At 42.5% G+C, this 18,716-nt stretch overlaps 1 protein-coding gene across 1 annotated transcript in view; it reads left to right on the top strand.

The window, feature by feature from the left end:
* Positions 1-15,507, top strand: part of sdc2 (syndecan 2) — an 81,908-nt gene extending 66,401 nt beyond the window's left edge. Inside the window, exons 3-5 of the mRNA XM_072448183.1 lie at positions 3,944-4,110; positions 9,818-9,944; positions 12,773-15,507. Coding sequence (XP_072304284.1) covers positions 3,944-4,110; positions 9,818-9,944; positions 12,773-12,936 — 458 coding nt within the window. The 3' untranslated portion in view covers positions 12,937-15,507. The remainder of the gene's footprint in view (positions 1-3,943; positions 4,111-9,817; positions 9,945-12,772) is intronic.
* The last annotated feature ends 3,209 nt before the right edge of the window (positions 15,508-18,716 follow it).

Here is an 18,716-nt window from a genome sequence, read left to right as displayed (position 1 = left end):
TGTACTCAGACACAAGTACACAGATATATGTACTCGGACACAAGTACACAGATACATGTACTCGGACACAAGTACACAGAGACATGTACTCGGATACAAGTACACAGATACATGTACTCGGATACAAGTACACTGATACATGTACTCGGACACAAGTACACAGATACATCTACTCAGATACAAGTACACAGATACATGTACTCGGACACAAGTACACAGATACATGTACTCGGATACAAGTACACAGATACATGTACTCGGATACAAGTACACAGATACATGTACTCGGACACAAGTACACAGATACATGTACTCAGATACAAGTACACAGATACATGTACTCGGACACAAGTACACAGATACATGTACTCGGACACAAGTACACAGATACATGTACTCAGATACAAGTACACAGATACATGTACTCAGATACAAGTACGCAGATATATGTACTCGGACACAAGTACACAGATACATGTACTCGGACACAAGTACACAGATACATGTACTCGGATACAAGTACACAGATACATGTACTCGGATACAAGTACACAGATACATGTACTCGGACACAAGTACACGGATACATGTACTCGGACACAAGTACACAGATACATGTACTCGGATACAAGTACACAGATACATGTACTCGGACACAAGTACACAGATACATGTACTCGGATACAAGTACACAGATATATGTACTCGGACACAAGTACACAGATACATGTACTCGGATACAAGTACACAGATACATGTACTCGGATACAAGTACACAGATACATGTACTCGGATACAAGTACACAGATACATGTACTCGGACACAAGTACACAGATACATGTACTCAGATACAAGTACACAGATACATGTACTCGGACACAAGTACACAGATACATGTACTCAGATACAAGTACACAGATACATGTACTCAGATACAAGTACACAGATACATGTACTCGGACACAAGTACACAGATACATGTACTCAGATACAAGTACACAGATACATGTACTCAGATACAAGTACACAGATATATGTACTCGGACACAAGTACACAGATACATGTACTCGGACACAAGTACACAGAGACATGTACTCGGATACAAGTACACAGATACATGCACTCGGATACAAGTACACTGATACATGTACTCGGACACAAGTACACAGATACATCTACTCAGATACAAGTACACAGATACATGTACTCGGACACAAGTACACAGATACATGTACTCAGATACAAGTACACAGATACATGTACTCGGACACAAGTACACAGATACATGTACTCGGACACAAGTACACAGATACATGTACTCGGATACAAGTACACAGAGACATGTACTCGGATACAAGTACACAGATACATGTACTCGGACACAAGTACACAGATACATGTACTCAGATACAAGTACACAGATACATATACTCGGATACAAGTACACAGATACATGTACTCGGACACAAGTACACAGATACATGTACTCGGATACAAGTACACAGAGACATGTACACAAATATGCAGAGATTAGAAATCGGCCTGACACAGATAAGCAGGTGTTTTAAAGCTGCATGTGTCTGGTTTGTCGCTACCAATTGTCAAATATTTTATCAATGGGAATTCCCTTACAAATATTCTTCTACAAAATACAACTTTGAGCCTTTGTATTTCATTATTATGGTATTTTTGTTTTATACTGTGACAAATCCTTTGCTAATATTGATGCCAGAACGTTAACATCAATGGAATTTTATGATTTTCCAAGCATTTTAACCAACTGTATTTTGTCCTATATCGTTTCTCCATCTGTAAAATAAATGCGTGTGCCGCTGCATGTCCTTCCCAAGTCTCATCCCCGTCGCGCGCTGCACTGTCCTGTCGAGTAAAGCCTACCAGACAAAAAAACGTTGAAGAAAAAGAAAGAAAATGCCTGACACGTTGTGAAATTTGACTGAAACCAGAAACTTTGTGCCATTTGGCATGTTCGATATCGATATTAACACATAAAAAACATCACCCATCCTTATATTTATCTATTTATATGTTTATTCCAATCCACATAAGTTATTTATCTTGTCTTATTGCGTGCATCTATTCTCCTTGAACGCTCGGCAACGCTGTCATTTCCCCACAAATAAATCTTATCTTATCTCATTTCATCGTAGTCACCACATGCCACATTTATAGCTCTGTCAAATAATAACCATAACATAAGAGCGCGTATTAGACTCTCTGTCGCTCCACATTTCCATCCGCAACTCCACCTTTGTCCGGACCAGACTCTTCTGTAGAGGATCAAAAACGTGTTCTATTTGAAGTCGAGCCGATCGTTGTCTCTGAGGCTCAATTTGAGGTGAGATTTCCTGGTCCTCGCACCCATGGTCCAGAGAATATTTACATATTTCTCCCCCTCCGCTCTCCCCCCAGCTCATTTCCAGCAGTAAAAAAACCTGCACCGTTTTAGAATGAGTTGTAAAAGTGCTGCTGCCGAGGTCAGAGCAGGTAAAGTCGTGCCATAAACGCATTTTTATTTCGTTATGATGCCGGTTGTGAGTCCTACAAGCGAAACTAAACGCTACAATAAAACCATATCATGCATTGTTATATGAGCAACTTTGAGGAGGATCAGATTGTGACTTCTTTTGGGCTGTTCTCGTTCTGCAAATGTGCACACCATGTAACGATTCTGTCTTTCTTTACTTTGTTACATGCAGAAACGTGGGTACAGGCCCGTTGAACTGCAGTTGTAGTTGCAGTACATGTCCACTAGGGCGGCAACAATGAGTCGACAGATCATGACTGATATGAGGCCGCAAAACGTGTATCGAACTGGAATTGAACATGAATGGTCAAATCCACAAAGGCTGTAATTGAACGCAAAGTAAAGTAACATCATTTACTCCACAGTCAAATATTGTTTTTAACCCTGAAACCCGCCAAAGTTGGTGTTTAGACCTCAACAAATGTGTTTAAAATGTCGACTTTGAACAGAATCCTTCTACCAAAAAACAAATTACGAATAATTTACCCTCAAATAAAACATTTAAAGACATGTTTTAGCACATTCCTGTTGGACTATTATCATCTGAATGGCAATATCACGATTCTCCAGCTAGTTGCTCAACACAAAATGTCATTAATGTCATTCATTTTTGCAATGAAAACATATTTAAAACTGTAAAAAAATGCAAAAATACTAATTGCAAGTCTAATCGCAATACTTGACATTGTTTCAGTTCTAATCGTGACAACTATAAAAAATAATCATTGTCAGTATTTGATGATCGTTATCTGGACTCTACAGACTCTAAAACACATATAAAAAGACCTTTTATAACAAATACAGCGGAATTAATGAATCAAAATATCAACTGTTTCAAATTTTCATCAATAATACACTTATCTGTAAATATTCTCTATTCAAAAGCCTTCAGTCACCACATTTCTACTTTTACTTGGCTATAAATGTATTGAAAAAGTCTCAATTTACAATAAAAATAATCATTTGACTCCACCAGACCAAGTTACAGGTCATATCTGTGAAGAGGCAAGCACACTCTCGATAAGAACACATGTTTTTTAGGGATTTTGAGCAATAAAAACGCACTGTAACTTCATCATTGAACACAGCAAAGAGATTAAGAGTTATATTCTTATCAGTTGAGTCTCATCTTATAGAATTCTCCCCGGTGGCGGAGTGGTTAAGGCACAGCACACGTATGCACAGCCGCAGTGTCGTGTGTCTGACAGTTTAATGCACGTCCTCCCTTCTCTTCTCTTTTAGCCCCTGTTTCACTCTGTCCTTTCCTGTCCGATAAAACCTTACGAGCAACAAAATCTTTAAATAAAAAACAACAACCTTGAGGCATTTATAAGGTTTCGTGTCAATTTAATCCCACCAAACGACTTCATTCTTTCTCTTTTTTTTTCTTCCCCAGGCGCAGGCGAAGACGGCGACATTGAAGCGGTAACAGTGAGCGCGGTTTATATTCAGCCCAAAGCGGCGGCTCCGACCAAGGACCAGACCAAAGACTACACCCCCAGAGTGGACCCGGTCACGGAGAGGGAGAGGGCCGTGACACCCAAGAAAGCCTTCAGAACAGAGGTGAGGGCCGCGGCACCCGAGGGAGACGCGCCAACGACGATAATGTTTTATTAATTAGAAATGTCCGAGAGGTACGTTTTCAAATGCTTAAGAATTAATTCAGATTTATAACAGACGACAACAGCTGTTATCAACATTTTCCACTGCAGGCTTTATGCAATTCCATTTCAGTCAATTGTGTTATCCCCACGTGGCCAATTAACGAGAAAAATGTGGAGCCAATGGAGGGGAATTCATTCATGACGAAGTGCAGTGGGTAAAAGCCGTGAAAAACACAAATCGTGTTGACACAAATGATTCGTTGGCTAAAAGTAAATAGCTCAAATTCTGACCAGAACTGTGCTTGCAAGACAACAACTGAGCAAGAGTACATGCAAAAACAACAATTTACACAGAAAAAGTGCTTGGACATAGTGTATTTATGTTAAAAAAGTAAGATAAAAATCATGATTAACTCTTGAATCTTCAGCTAACTTGCTCCACTTCTACTTGTTTCTGCTTTTGACAAATATTATACATCCTTATTATCTAAATAAAATAATAAGTTCACTACCGGTACACAAAATTTGGTCAACTAAAACGCCATCGACCGATTAATCGACTAAAGGCTGGCAGCTCTAAAAAATGAGAGATGGCTACGCTGCCTTTAAAAATACTTTAATATGTGTCTTAAAAAACATATAGTACTGCCTAAAATGACATAACATTTCATATCCGAACACATTTTACAGCGATGATTTGGGAGAAAAGTTTGGGAGATGAAGAATGATGAATATTTTGAAATTCAGCTCTAGGATTCTGTTGGACAAAAGTTCTTAGTTAGAAATCATTATTTTATAAATGGCTGTACCTGATTTTTGTCCTGATTTTTGTCCACGAGTCTTTCCCCAGCACAGATCTGTTGTACAAGCAGCGTTTCTTATGAAAATGGGACCGCTGTGTACTGTCTACGTCTAATTATAAAGCGTTTTCATCGCATGAGAGCCAGGAAGTGCGCTGTTAGCATGCTAGTTGTTGTTAGCATTAGCACAACAGCAGAAAGTTGTGAAAAGCGCTTATAAACTCAAACAAACTGAATAATTTGGATGCGAGGAATGTGTTAAGAAGGTGAGGGATAACGTTGGGCCGCTCCAAACCGTTTTTAACATATCGTTGTTGCATTTTTAGCACGTTCAAGGTTCAAATTGTTTGTTCACGCCCCAGCTTTTAGCAAAAAATAAATATACACATAAAAATCACTGGAAAAAATACAACATTATTATTAAAATTGACATTTGATCACCAAAAATCAGCAGAATTCCTCATAAAAATCACCACATTTATTGCTTTAACAGTGAAAAATCTTTACTTTTTACATTAAAAAAAACGTTTTACTTCAAAACTAGATTGTAGTGAGTTACGAGTCATTTTTCTTGCTCCTGTCTTTACCGCGCCGCATCTGTTTGGGATTAGGTCGTGGAGGTTTCAGCGCACTAAGCCGTCACTTTGGACACACCACGTCAGCAAACAACAACTGGCATCGCTTTAGTTTATATGTGGGGAATAGTGGTTAAAAAGCAGTTTTAGAATAACCACAGTCTTATTTTGAAAATGTACAGTTTCCTGTCTATAAACGTATTCGCTGAAGTTTAATCATCAGACAAATGTGTAATGTCATTATTATTTATTTATTTTTTAATGTGCACAAATATCTCCTTATACCCTTTAAAAGTTTACATCCCTTTTTTTTTAAATTTAATCAGCTCTTTTTTTTTTTTTTAAATCTTCAAAACAACATTCACAATATTACCTGAAATGTATGATATATTGGCCACTATTTTGGACCGCTGCAAACAGTTAACGATGAGTTATTTCAATTTATTAACTTTTTTACACATTTGCGAGACAGTTAAAATCTGATTCCACACATTTAAGTTCAATAATAAGAGTCAAGTTTAAGAATAATGCAACGTAAAGCGCCTCGAGTGTCTTGAAAGGGGCAAAATCCAATGTATTATCATAAAGAAAAGAAAGAATTGAAGATGAGATTTAACAGACAACATCAGTCATTCTTTCATAATAATTTTCAAATTAAGATTCTGGTTGAACTTTTGTCACTGATGCCGTTTTAGATTGGATTTGTGCGGCGACAGATGAAGAGATGTCACGTTGTAGCGTCACGGAAACAAACGATTTAATGATTCTTCACGATTACTGAGCCCGTGACCGAATAACAGAAATCTTTCATTATCTTTCATTCCCAATTGTGACGGAAATAATGAAAATTAAAGCCGCGGTAGGGGCGATGATGGCTCTCGCCTTCCCGCGCGACCGCCTTCCCGCGCGACCGCCTTTCCGCGCGACCGCCTTTCCGCGCGACCGCCTTCCCGCGCGACCGCCTTCCCGCGCGACCGCCTTTCCGCGCGACCGCCTTCCCGCGCGACCGCCTTCCCGCGCGACCGCCTTCCCGCGCGACCGCCTTCACGCACAACCGCCTTCCCGCCCGTCCATGTTTTCTGCTGCGTTTTGCGGCATACCAAACGACGCTCAGTAATTCACCGTTGATGATTGCGTAGTTTGCGATTCAAATAATAGTTTGTCCTCTCCGAGACACAGATCAATAATAAACACAGTGGGTGTAAGTCCCGTCTGCTCATTAGGCGCCCGCGCCCCTAGTGGTCAGGTCTGGTACTGCAGCTTGACATGATAAATTAGCCATTCATTCATAGCATTTGGGCTCTTTCACAGCATCTCGGCCCGTTGACGTCACCTACACGCGCTGATTGGTCTAGACGGTCACCGCTCTGACCAATCAGCGCACAATCTGGGCTAGAGCGGCGCACTAGAGCTTAGCCGAAGCTAACAGCTTCGAGCCTCATGCGGTCCCAGAGGATTTATAGGGACAGCAGCGTCTTGATTTTCACAGAGACCTGGTTAACAGCAGAAATGCCAGACTCTATTGTAGGTTTGGACAATTTTCATCTGCTGCGGGCGGACAGAACGAGAGAATGCTTGAAGAAAAGAGGTGGAGGTCTGGCGGTGTATGTGAACACGAGCTGGTCCAAACCCGAACACTGCACAGTGAAGGAGCAGCTATGTAACAAGGATATTGAACTATTGGCTATTGGCATGAGGCCATATTATCTGCCCCGGGAGTTCTCACATGTGATTTTGATCGCAGTCTATGTGGCCCCGTCTGCCAATGCTGGAGATGCTTGTGAAGCACTGCTCTCCTGCACTTGTAGGCTGCAAACACAGCATCCACAGGCTCTCTTCCTCGTCTCTTCCTCGCCTCGACCAAGGAGATGGTGGTGGATTTCCGCAGACGCCACCCCACTGCCCCCTCACCAGTGAACATCCAGGGACGGGACATTGAGAGAGTGGACTCATACAAGTACCTGGGTGTTCATCTGAACCACAAACTGGACTGGACTCATAACACAGACGCACTGTACAGGAAGAGCCAGAGTCGGCTCTACCTCCTGAGGAGACTCAGGTCTTTTGGAGTGACAGGGCCACTCCTGAAGACCTTCTACGACTCTGTGGTGGCATCGGCCCTCCTGTACGGTGTGGCCTGCTGGAGCAGCAGCATCACAGAGAGGGAGAGGAGGAAGCTAGACAGAGTCATCAAGAAGTCCAGCTCCGTCCTGGGCTGTGCTCTGGACTCGGTGCAGGAGGTGGGGGACAGGAGGGTCCTGGCTAGATTCACATCTATGCTGGACCATGAGTCTCACCCCCTGCAGGACACTCTGTCCGCTCTGGAGAGCAGCTTCAGTGAGAGACTGATCCACCCTCGATGTGTGAAGGAAAGGTTCCGTAGGTCTTTCCTTCCTGCTGCTGTCAGACTGCTGTACCTGCGTTGCACCAATGAAATTTCCCCATGTGGGACAATAAAGGAATATCTTATCTTATCTTATCTTATGCGTTTTAAAGACAACTGAAGAATCTTAAAATTAGAAAAAGTCAATAACTCAAAAATAGGTAAGAATTGCCGCTATATCCAACATTTTTGAAAGCTCTACGTGCCCTGTCAGCCGAACACCTGCAGTTTTTTGTTACATTGCGCTTTAGGGAAAACAAGCTTTCTGGGCCGCTCGATTTATTTGGCTGCAGTACCAATGGAGTGGCCACTGGAGGTGGTTGCGGCGTGCTACCCTATCCAGATATTATAATAGATCCATGGTTTTGCCTCATTGCGAAAAAATTAAACAATGTATCTGGGCTCCGAAGGAGGCCCCTCCTCCCTGTACCTCCGTCACCTAGCAACAGAGACCTGCCGCTAAAACGAATGCTAACATTAATGCTAACGCTAATGCTAACACTAATGCTAACGCTAATACGCGAATGCTAGCGCTAATAGGCGTGACTTGTCCTTGAAAAAAACATGAAAATAAGACTTTTTTAAAGGTAAGGAATAGTTAAAAAAAAATACTGATTATTAAATTTCAATGTCTAGATGCAGAAAGTGTTGTTTTGAGCTCGATCGGACGAAAAACCTAGGACAAGTACGATTTTGAAAAAAAAAAGTCAAACATGGCGGCGCCACTTTGATTCAACATGGCCCCATGTGGGACTTTTCATCGATATTCAGGGGGCCTTCCCGCCTGTCCATGTTTTCTGCTGCGTTTTGCGGCATACCAAACGACGCTCAGTAATTCACCGTTGATGATTGCGTAGTTTGCGATTCAAATAGTAGTTTGTCCTAGGCGTGACTTGTTCTTGAAAAAACAGGAAATTAAGCCTCTTTTGAGGGCGTGTTACGCGGAGACCGTAAAGAGTATCAACATTCTTTGGAATATTTATTACATTTCAGTGTTTTTAGATGCAAAAAGTGTTTTGAGCTCGATCGGATAAGAAACCTAGGACAAGTACGATTTTGAAAAAAAAAGTCAAGCGTGGCAGTGCCACTTTGATTCAACATGGCTGACTTCCTGTTTATCATAGAGCGATGCTGCCAAGTGTGTTTTACTCGTCAAAGGTCAGAGGTCAAAGGTGTCCCAAGTCTCATGTGCCTAGGCCAAAGATTAAGAGTTTCATGTTTTTTCTTTTTTAAACTAGTCGACACTGTTGAGACGGGCGTTCTCGCAACCTCCATTTGACATGGCAAGAACAATGTCTCGATCCATTCCATTCTGGAAGGCTCGAGCCAATGAACGTTCTGAATGACAAAATAAAGTTGATGAAACCAAAACGAGCTGATAAGAACATACTGTGTGTGTATGCAGTGATTAAGGTTATTTTGTGTTTTTATTACCAACATTTTTTACTCAGAATTCTTTTGCACCAAAATAAAGAAACAACTGTATTTTAACAAAGTGAATTTTAAAACATTGTATTTTAAAACGTTGCATTTTTATTGTCATTTTTAAGACATTATTTTTTATACATTGAAGTTTTAAGACATTGTTTTTTATACACTGAAATTACAAGATATTTTTTATTTATATTTAGTTATTTTCCATAGATTTTTTAAAACATTGTCCTTTTTTAACACAGATTTTTCACACAGATCATATTTAATGCATTTTTTTTTGTTTTACTTAAAAAAAATAAGTTCACCTAATTCAAATGCAACAACTCAATAACATAAATTCTGTGTAAAATAAAAGCGTTCTAACCTTCACGGTGACCTGAATAATCGATTAAACAGATCATCTCGACACGGCGCATCCAGTATCCGTGCTTGTTTTTGCCGTAACCGTAACGATCACGCGTTCGTCGTCCGCAGGCTCCGGTGCCGGTGACGGAGATTCCAAGCGAGATGATGACCAGCACGAGCAGTGTCCCCGGGTCACCACAGGAGGCAGTAGAGGTGCACTCCGACAACCTCTTCCACCGGACGGAGGTGTTGGCAGGTAAGAACTATCCGGCTTCTGTTTCCTTCCATTTGTTTCTTTTATGTGCAACAAGTAGTGCTGGAGTGGTTAGGGAACAGCACGTATGCCACGCTCCAGTCGGCCGCAGTGTCGTGAGTTCGAGTCCTGACACCGACTGTTTGCTGCATGTCCTCCCTTCTCTCTCATCCCCCATTTCACACTACTTTCCTGTCGGGCGCAAAATCTTAAAAAATGTTTAAAAATTCAAAAAAAGATCACATTTAAATGGAAAATGTGTTTTGTGACGCGGCTTGAGCTGCAATTACATTTGAATGGGTGATTGGGTGGAATTAAACGTGTGAAATTAGTAAAAATTTGTTTTTTTTGAGGAAAACACTCTTTCTTCTCCACCAGAACGTCCTCAGGTGGCTTCAGTTCACCTTCATATGGGTCAAATTTAGCGTGAAATCTCGTATTCGCAGGTCTTTCGTCATCCAAACAACTAATCAACGAGTCAAAAGAACAATCACTGGATGAACGAGAGCTGTGGCGTGTCCTGATGGAGCTCTAATGCCAAACTCTGGAACATTTTAGCCAAAACACGAACATATCCACGGAGGAAATCAGGTGGCGGCTCCAGAAAAGTCGTTCCACTTTTGAATTCACTTTGTTTGCCCGTTGTTTCGTCGTGCACTTTTCTTCCCCCGACACGACTGCTCTTCGTTCTGTCAGACGGCTGTTTTTTTTTTCCATTTTTGACAATAATCACTGGTAATAAACTGCGTGTGACGGGCTCGGAGGGAGCGCTCGCAGTTCACACGCGGCGAGATCCAGCGCCGACGGCGGGGATACGAACGTCTCCGAGGGAAACGCAGACTGACGAAAACATCAACACTCGAGGATCGTTTGTGGACGAGCGAAGCCGCGTTTGTCGTTTCTCGGCTCGTTTCTCGGCTCGTTTCTCGGCTCGTTTCTCGGCTCGTTTCTCGGCTCGTTTGTGGTCTGGCATTTAGCGAACGTCGATGGGGAATAACGGCGAGGAATTGTAAATGTGATGGGTTCCGAACGCTGTCAAAAGCGTCGGAATCTGCCTCTCTAAATCGTTTGAAAATATTTCAAACAGGACGAGATTTATAAAGAGGATTGTAGTTTATGTCATTGATTTACCCTCCAAAATGTGTCTTTTGAAACTTTGAAAGAGGTTTTTTAGCAACAGGAACAAAGCGATTCTGTTCAGTTTCAGTGATTTGAGCCTGTAAGTGATATTTTCTTGACATTATTATTTCGATTGAGACTTTTTAAACACATTTTAACCAAATAAAGGTTGACATATGAGTGGGTGAAGGCTTCCAGATCGAGAATGTTTAAGAATAAAGTGTATTTAAAACGTCTTTTCAGCTCAGACGCACAGAAAGAGCAAGTGAAGTGTGGAATGAAACGGAGAGATCGCGTTGCCCTTGTTCAGTTTAAGGTTTTTACTTCTTACTTAACTGAAACGCTTCTTTGGCTCACTCCGAGGTCGGCCTTAGGTCCAGATTAAACTTGAGAGGAGACGGAGCTTTGTCTGCGGTGGATATTAAACTATTGAACTCTCTTCCTCTGAACATAAGAGAGTGTGTGATATTTCCTCTTTTTGATTCAGACTGAGCTGGACATTTTCATGACATCTACTGCAGCTACTGTTTTCCTCTAGATATGGAACGAAATGCATCAAAATCAACCTCGCTACAGTCTTTTGGTCCTTGTTTTAGTTTTTCCGGTTAAGAACATGGTCTAGTCCTGGTGGTAGTAGAAAAAGATAAATAAGAAATAAACTAATGACAATACAAAATTAGCTGTCACAGTATCACATTATTATAAGATTGTATCAAATCTGTTCAATCTCTGTGTCTGTAGCGTTAAGAAATACAGCTTTCTGAATTAAACAAACAGCCAAATAAAATACAAACTAAACACTTTACATTTAGGTTTATGTTGTTTTTTTTTGGAATAATTTTTGGGTTAGGGTTATTTTTTTTTAGTCCTTATGATTATATTTGTTTCCCATTTTAAAGTGCCTATGACAGATTTTTACAACTTTCTAATTTTGACTTTATTTGGTGTATTTATACCTATTGTACATATACATTATAGTTTTACAGCAATCAAGCAGGTATTTGTGGTGAAAAATATGAAAAATCTGTAGCAACTAACAGGAAGTGACATCAGAATAGAACAGGGGTGGGCAATTATTTTCCTCCGAGGGCCATATTCGAATCCAGGCAAGTAGCGGAGGGCCGGCCCGTGATCATTGATGTGAAAAAAAAAAAGTCTAAACAATTAAATATCACAGAAAATATCACTTTTCTGTCAAATATAGGCTATTGGATCTATTATTTAATTAATTTCACGTCATATTTATTAAGGATACAAGTGCAGACAGTTTGCCCGCCCCTGCAATAGGGACAATCATTCCATCTGAAATTTATTCAGAATTTTCACCAAAGAAACAACTTCTATGAAACAATAAATCAAGAAAAATATATTTTTATTAGTCAAATGTATATATATATTTTTTAGACAAGCTAATTTCCTAGTGTGAAGTCATCAATTACAAACAGGAAGTACAATTATGAACCTAACATTTTTTTTTTATCTTGTTTTCTTTGTTCTTAAAAAAAAATAAAACAAGTTTTAAATATCTACTTTTCACGGTTTAAACACAGCTTTAAATATACAATCGGAACGTGTGGTGCCGGCCAGATCGCAATGTGTCAAATCGATTAAAAGAAACAACAAAACATCTTAAGCCGCAGATCGCTTTTGTTGTCCGAGTTGTCTACATTCGCCGCTGACCCTTGACCTTTCCCCTTCCTGTGTCCCTGCAGCGGTCATTGCCGGCGGCGTGATCGGCTTCCTGTTTGCCATCTTCCTGATCCTGCTGCTGGTTTACCGCATGAGGAAGAAGGACGAGGGCAGCTACGACCTGGGCGAGCGGAAACCCAACGGCGCCGCGTACCAGAAGGCGCCCACCAAGGAGTTCTACGCATAGACGCGAGCGCCGACGACCCACCGAGCGACTGTGCGCGCGCAGTCTCCCTGACAACAGAGAAGCTACTGTTACACGTTTTATAAGGAAATAGCATAAGGAGTGTTGTAATTCAAAACATCTTTATGATTTTTAATGAAAAACAAGCTTGTTTTTTTGTTTTTTTTTCATTTTGTGGCAAATCGGTGTGTTTAAAGGTGCACCGTGTCACTTTTCCTCTGGATGGACTTGTTTCCATGGCAATGTTTCTGTTTTGCATGGAATGTTCCAAAGTAAGACGTCAAATTTGTCGATTTTTAGCCAATTACAGGTGTTTTTATCGCCCAAAACGACGTAGGTGGCGTATTCCATGGAGATTAGATATGTTTTATGCAGTGGAACATTCTGGGCGGAGCAATAACGTCTCTGGAAAAAAATGGCTGTCTAAAATAAGGTAAACAAGTGCTTGAAATAAGTTGTATTCATCTTTTTTCAAATGGAACTCGCAAATAAAATAAAGTAGCCAGTTTTAATTAAAAATAAATAAAAAAGAGCAATTTGTAACTTAAAATTTGAAAGAAAAAATGTATAATAATATAAATAAGGCATAGGAAGTTTATTTGTAGAACACATTTCATACAAAAAAATAATAATTTATAAAATACAAAACTAACTTCTCGATCCTATTTTAAGAAATATACTTAAATCAACATAAAAACTGCTTATTTCAATCATTATCTTATTTAAGACTGTCATTTTTCCCAGCGTCCCTGAAGCAGGTGGTGGACGCGCCTCCGGAAAGTTCCGCGGTGCATCTTTAAACATTTTGTGCATTATTTGAAGTAACGGTTGTGTAAAAATGGACACCTCCAAGCAGCCGGTTTGCTAACGACTTTAACCGTAGCAGTGCGTCTTCTGTTTCCTTTTTATTTGTGCTAGCATGTCTGATGCCGATCTCTAAAAGTGTATTACGTTAATTTATCTTTTCTCTGATGTTTTTTTTTTTTTTTTTTTTAAATGCCTTTGTAGTTTTAATGAAGCGATTTGGACTTCATATTAACAGCTTAACGGCCGATGTACAATGTCCAACTTCAGGTTACAATGTTTATTTCATCCTTTTTCAACAGTTTAGTCCGATTTTTAGCCTTTTACTGACAGAGGTTTTTGTTTAACTGTTTCAGGGCTCGTCACAAAATGAACTGAATCATTTTTGTTGTTGTTGTTTTTCTACATTTTGGACATTGCGCAGTCACGGCTTGGCTCGGTTGCGGCTCAGTTCCTTCTGTTTCGGGGGCGTCCATCTCGTCCTGGTCCTTTCGTTCCCCTTTTGTCCCCCTCCCCCCGAGTTTCCCCCTCTTCTTTTGAAATCGCCCCTTGGAGCTCTGCCACACGACGCTTCCCAGCCCTCTTTATATGTGTCGCGAGTATTTCCCGACGCTTTTAGCCCCGGAGAAGCAGGTCGTCGGAGGCCGAGAATCCAAAAAACGACCGGATTAGCCAGAGATAAACAGAGTCAAGCTTCAAGTGTTAAAAAGTGGATCTGGAGAAAAGATACTGGCGCTTTCACTGGGTCGCGGTCGCTCTGCGGTTAGCTTCGCGGAATAAGAATAAGGTTTGGGGGGCCAGGTTGTTTACAAGTTTCGCAATGGCAAGATTGGAAATGCTAACGAGTTTAACCGTAGCTTAGCGGGAAGTGTAGACGGTTTTTTTTCGATGCCACAAATACAGCAAAACGTTTTTTTTTAAGATGCAGAAATGAAAGATGATTAGCTACGTGTTTAATCTTAATGAAAGTACTAGCTAAAAAATGGTTGTTTTATATATATATTCGAGGCGTGGGTGTATCATTTACTTGCCAAAAAGATGAATTACACGGAGAAAGCGTTTTTCTAGAACAATAAAATCAAATCATGCCAGTTTAGGGATTCTGATGGTTCCTTTGAACGACGTGATGAGCACAAATCTGTAGAGAGACGTTCTTTAGAGAAGAGGCAGGACATTTTGATAACAGACACATGTATTAGCGGACGTTTTGGACCCTCTCCACGTTTTCTACTGTCCCCCGTCGCGTATAGTCGCCCGGTCGCCCCTCCCTCCTGTGTGTCGCCGGTCTGAAGAGTGTTCGCAGGTCGTGACGTTGCCTTTCTCAGCTGTACAGTAAATGTGAACGTCGTAAGGTGCTAGAGTCTGTCCTTTGGTAAGAGACCCGCATTCGTCCCTCCTCATCTCTTTAAATCCCCCATCGTCTGTTTTGTCCCTCTGTTTTTACCGTTTCTGAAAACCCAAAGACACAGTATTTTCTCCTTCACGGCCACATCATGTTGTTTCCACTGTTTTACATTTTTAGACTCGCCCTTTAAGTCCAGTCGCTTATTAGTAAAAAGATATATAAATATATATAAATGTATATTCACAAATGTTTTAAACCTTCAAAGTGCCTACCATTGGAGCGGTGTGCTCGTGTTGAGCACAGAGATGAGCAGACGGCTGTGTGTGGACTGTAAATGGTACTTTTTTTTTAGTCTTACAAAAGCTGACAGTATTGTACCTATGAGTTGAAACAACACTACTGAATAAACATTGTGGCCTAATATCCTCCTCTGCGTCTCATTCTTAAAGGTCCAACTGCTCATGTTTGAGTTGTTTAAAGAGAAAGACAAAAGTTACATCTTTAAGGCCCATTTCACTGAGACTAAACAGTGCCTTGTCCTGAAGCCGCTCACAGGCTCAGACCATCACTCACACCAACGCTTCCTGGACGGCTGCGCTTTCCACTTGTCCCATGTCCACCAGCCGTAAAGTTGTGTCGGGTCACAGTGGACAGTGGACAGAGCCAGAGGTCAGATAAACCAGATTATGTTCTACGTCCAATAATCTGAACTCAAGAACAGTTCTGAGCACTGGGAATGTGAGCTGGTTTTTGGTGCTTGAGCGGTGCTTGAGCGGTGCTTGAGCGGTGCTTGAGCGGCGCTTGAGCGGCCCTTGAGCGGCCCTTGAGCAGCTGAAGCGGTGCTTGAGCGGTGCTTCAGCAGCTGAAGTGGCACTTGAGCGGTGCTTGAGCAGCTGAAGCGGCGCTTGAGCGGCGCTTGAGTGGTGCTTCAGCAGCTGAAGCGGTGCTTGAGCAGCGCTTCAGCAGCTGAAGCGGTGCTTGAGTGGTGCTTGAGCAGCGCTTCAGCAGCTGAAGCGGTGCTTGAGCGGCGCTTGAGTGGTGCTTGAGCGGTGCTTCAGCAGCTGAAGCGGTGCTTGAGTGGTGCTTGAGCTGTGCTTCAGCAGCTGAAGCGGTGCTTGAGCGGCGCTTGAGTGGTGCTTGAGCGGTGCTTCAGCAGCTGAAGCGGTGCTTGAGCGGCGCTTGAGTGGTGCTTGAGCGGTGCTTCAGCAGCTGAAGCGGTGCTTGAGTGGTGCTTGAGCTGTGCTTCAGCAGCTGAAGCGGTGCTTGAGCGGCGCTTGAGTGGTGCTTGAGCGGTGCTTCAGCAGCTGAAGCGGTGCTTGAGCGGCGCTTGAGTGGTGCTTGAGCGGTGCTTCAGCAGCTGAAGCGGTGCTTGAGTGGTGCTTGAGCTGTGCTTCAGCAGCTGAAGCGGTGCTTGAGCGGCGCTTGAGTGGTGCTTGAGCTGTGCTTCAGCAGCTGAAGCGGTGCTTGAGCGGTGCTTGAGCGGCGCTTGAGTGGTGCTTGAGCGGTGCTTCAGCAGCTGAAGCGGTGCTTGAGCGGCGCTTGAGTGGTGCTTGAGCGGTGCTTCAGCAGCTGAAGCGGTGCTTGAGTGGTGCTTGAGTGGTGCTTGAGCATCTGGTCCTTGCTGTGGTCTCTGGCTTCAGGACAGAGCTATGTTTTGGGCACAAACGGCTGATTTCACTTTGAATGTATCACAGTAAAAGTGTTAAAGGCGTAATGGAAGATTTTTCGCCGATTTGAGAACTCAAGCGGAAGTGCGCATGTGCACTCCCCCCGTGCAGACCTTGCGGCTATTTGTGTGTTTGTTTATTAGTGCGACGGATCACATCACATCTCTCAGATTGATACGTGGCAGGACTAATCGGCAGTCCACGCCACGACGAAATGAGACTCAGATTTGGGCCAAAAAATCATCCATTACGCCTTTAAGGAGTTTGGTAAGTTATTGGTGAGTGTCTGGCATTGTGCATATGACATATTTCACTAAAATACATGTAGAATGATTAGATTTAAACTTTTATCAAACATTTTGCCAATTTATCCCCAGTTTGACTGAATTTGAATTTTGGTGAAGTTTATAACGTTACTTCCTGGTTGGACATGGGCAGCAAATATGACATGGGTAGATGTAATTCCACAACTGTTACCTAGCAACCATAGTGTAAACAAGAGCCAAAATCCATATAGTGACAACAAATGCAACACTTTTATGTTGAATAATCGTTTAAACAACGCGTTTTCAGAGCTGTTCGTTCTTAGAGCCTTTTACCGATTAATCCACGAATTATACACACTATTTACGCATCATATGCACGAAAGTGAACGTTTGATTTCTCCGCAAACAATCCGGAGCCTCAAGCCGCTCACTTTTCTGTATTTCGTGGATTAAAAGCCCTCCTCACTTTCTAGCTCCAGCCTGAACTAGCCTAGCGTAGCCTAGCCTCTAGCGTCATGGCTGGATCTACCTTTACCTGTTTGAGCTGTCATATGTCGAGTCAGAACCCTGGCTCCTTCTCTGATGATAGGTGCGTGAAGTGCAGTGTAGTGGTAGTTTTGGAGGCCAGGGTTACGGAGTTAGAAGCGCGGATCCGCTGTTTAGAGGAGCTTAAGTCCAGTTATAGTTCGGTTTTAGCGCGAGGGCTACCGGACCGCGCTGCAGGGCGTAGCATTAGCAGTAGCAGTAAGGCCGAGCTCAGCCCCTCAGCGTCTCCCGTGCAGCCGGGACTAGACCAGGAACAGAATAGGGACCATTTTGTGACAGTTCGGAGGGGACAAGGCGCTAAACGCCGAACCTCAGAGCGCCGTGAGCTTCACGTCTATAATAGGTTTTCTCCCCTCAGCGATCACACGCCCGCTGAACACACGAGAGAAACTCTTGTAATCGGGAGTTCTATTGTTAGAGACGTGAAGCTGCCAGCTGCTAGCGTTAGGTGTTACCCGGGGGCCAGAATGGGTGACATCGAAGGAAACCTTAGGATCTTAAAGCGGAGTAGGACCCGTTTCCGGCGAGTCGTGGTTCACGCAGGCGGTAACGACGCCCGGCGGAGACAATCAGAGGTGCTCAAAGTTCAAGTAGCCGCGGTGTGTGACCTAGCGAAGTCGATGTCGGACACTGTAATATTTTCTGGTCCCCTGCCCAATCGGATCAATGCTGAATTGTACAGCCGTCTCTCAGCATTCAACAACTGGTTATCCAGATGGTGCCCTCAAAACAACGTTGTCTTTATTGATAACTGGAGTGCGTTTTGGGGAAAGCCCGGGCTCATACGCAGGGATGGCATCCATCCGACTTCGGAGGGTACATCCCTATTAGTTCGGAATTTGACCGATAGTCTTAGTCGTGTTAAGTGACCATCTAGGGATGAGCCCCAGGTGCAGAGCAGCAGTTCAAGACGCTCCTCTGTCGCTGAACTCTCGCCCGTTCTGTCACATGTGAAGTGTTCAGATTCAAGACAGATAGAGACTGTGTGTGTCCCTCGTGTTCCTCGTGTCCCTCGTACAAATAATGCCAAAAAGTCACATCTCAGAAAAAATATTTCAGGCGTCAGACCAAATAACTTAAGGAAAATAACAATCACAAATGACACAAATACACAAATGAATAAACACGTAAAATGTGGACTGCTAAACATTAGAG

This window comes from Eucyclogobius newberryi, unplaced genomic scaffold (assembly GCF_026437365.1).
Source record: "Eucyclogobius newberryi isolate DKJ021-1_F unplaced genomic scaffold, fEucNew1.0.hap1 SCAF_16, whole genome shotgun sequence".
Classification (NCBI taxonomy): Eukaryota; Metazoa; Chordata; class Actinopteri; order Gobiiformes; family Gobiidae; genus Eucyclogobius; species Eucyclogobius newberryi.
The sequence above is the reverse complement of the archived record's forward strand: the minus strand, read 5'-3'. Positions and strand labels throughout refer to the sequence as shown.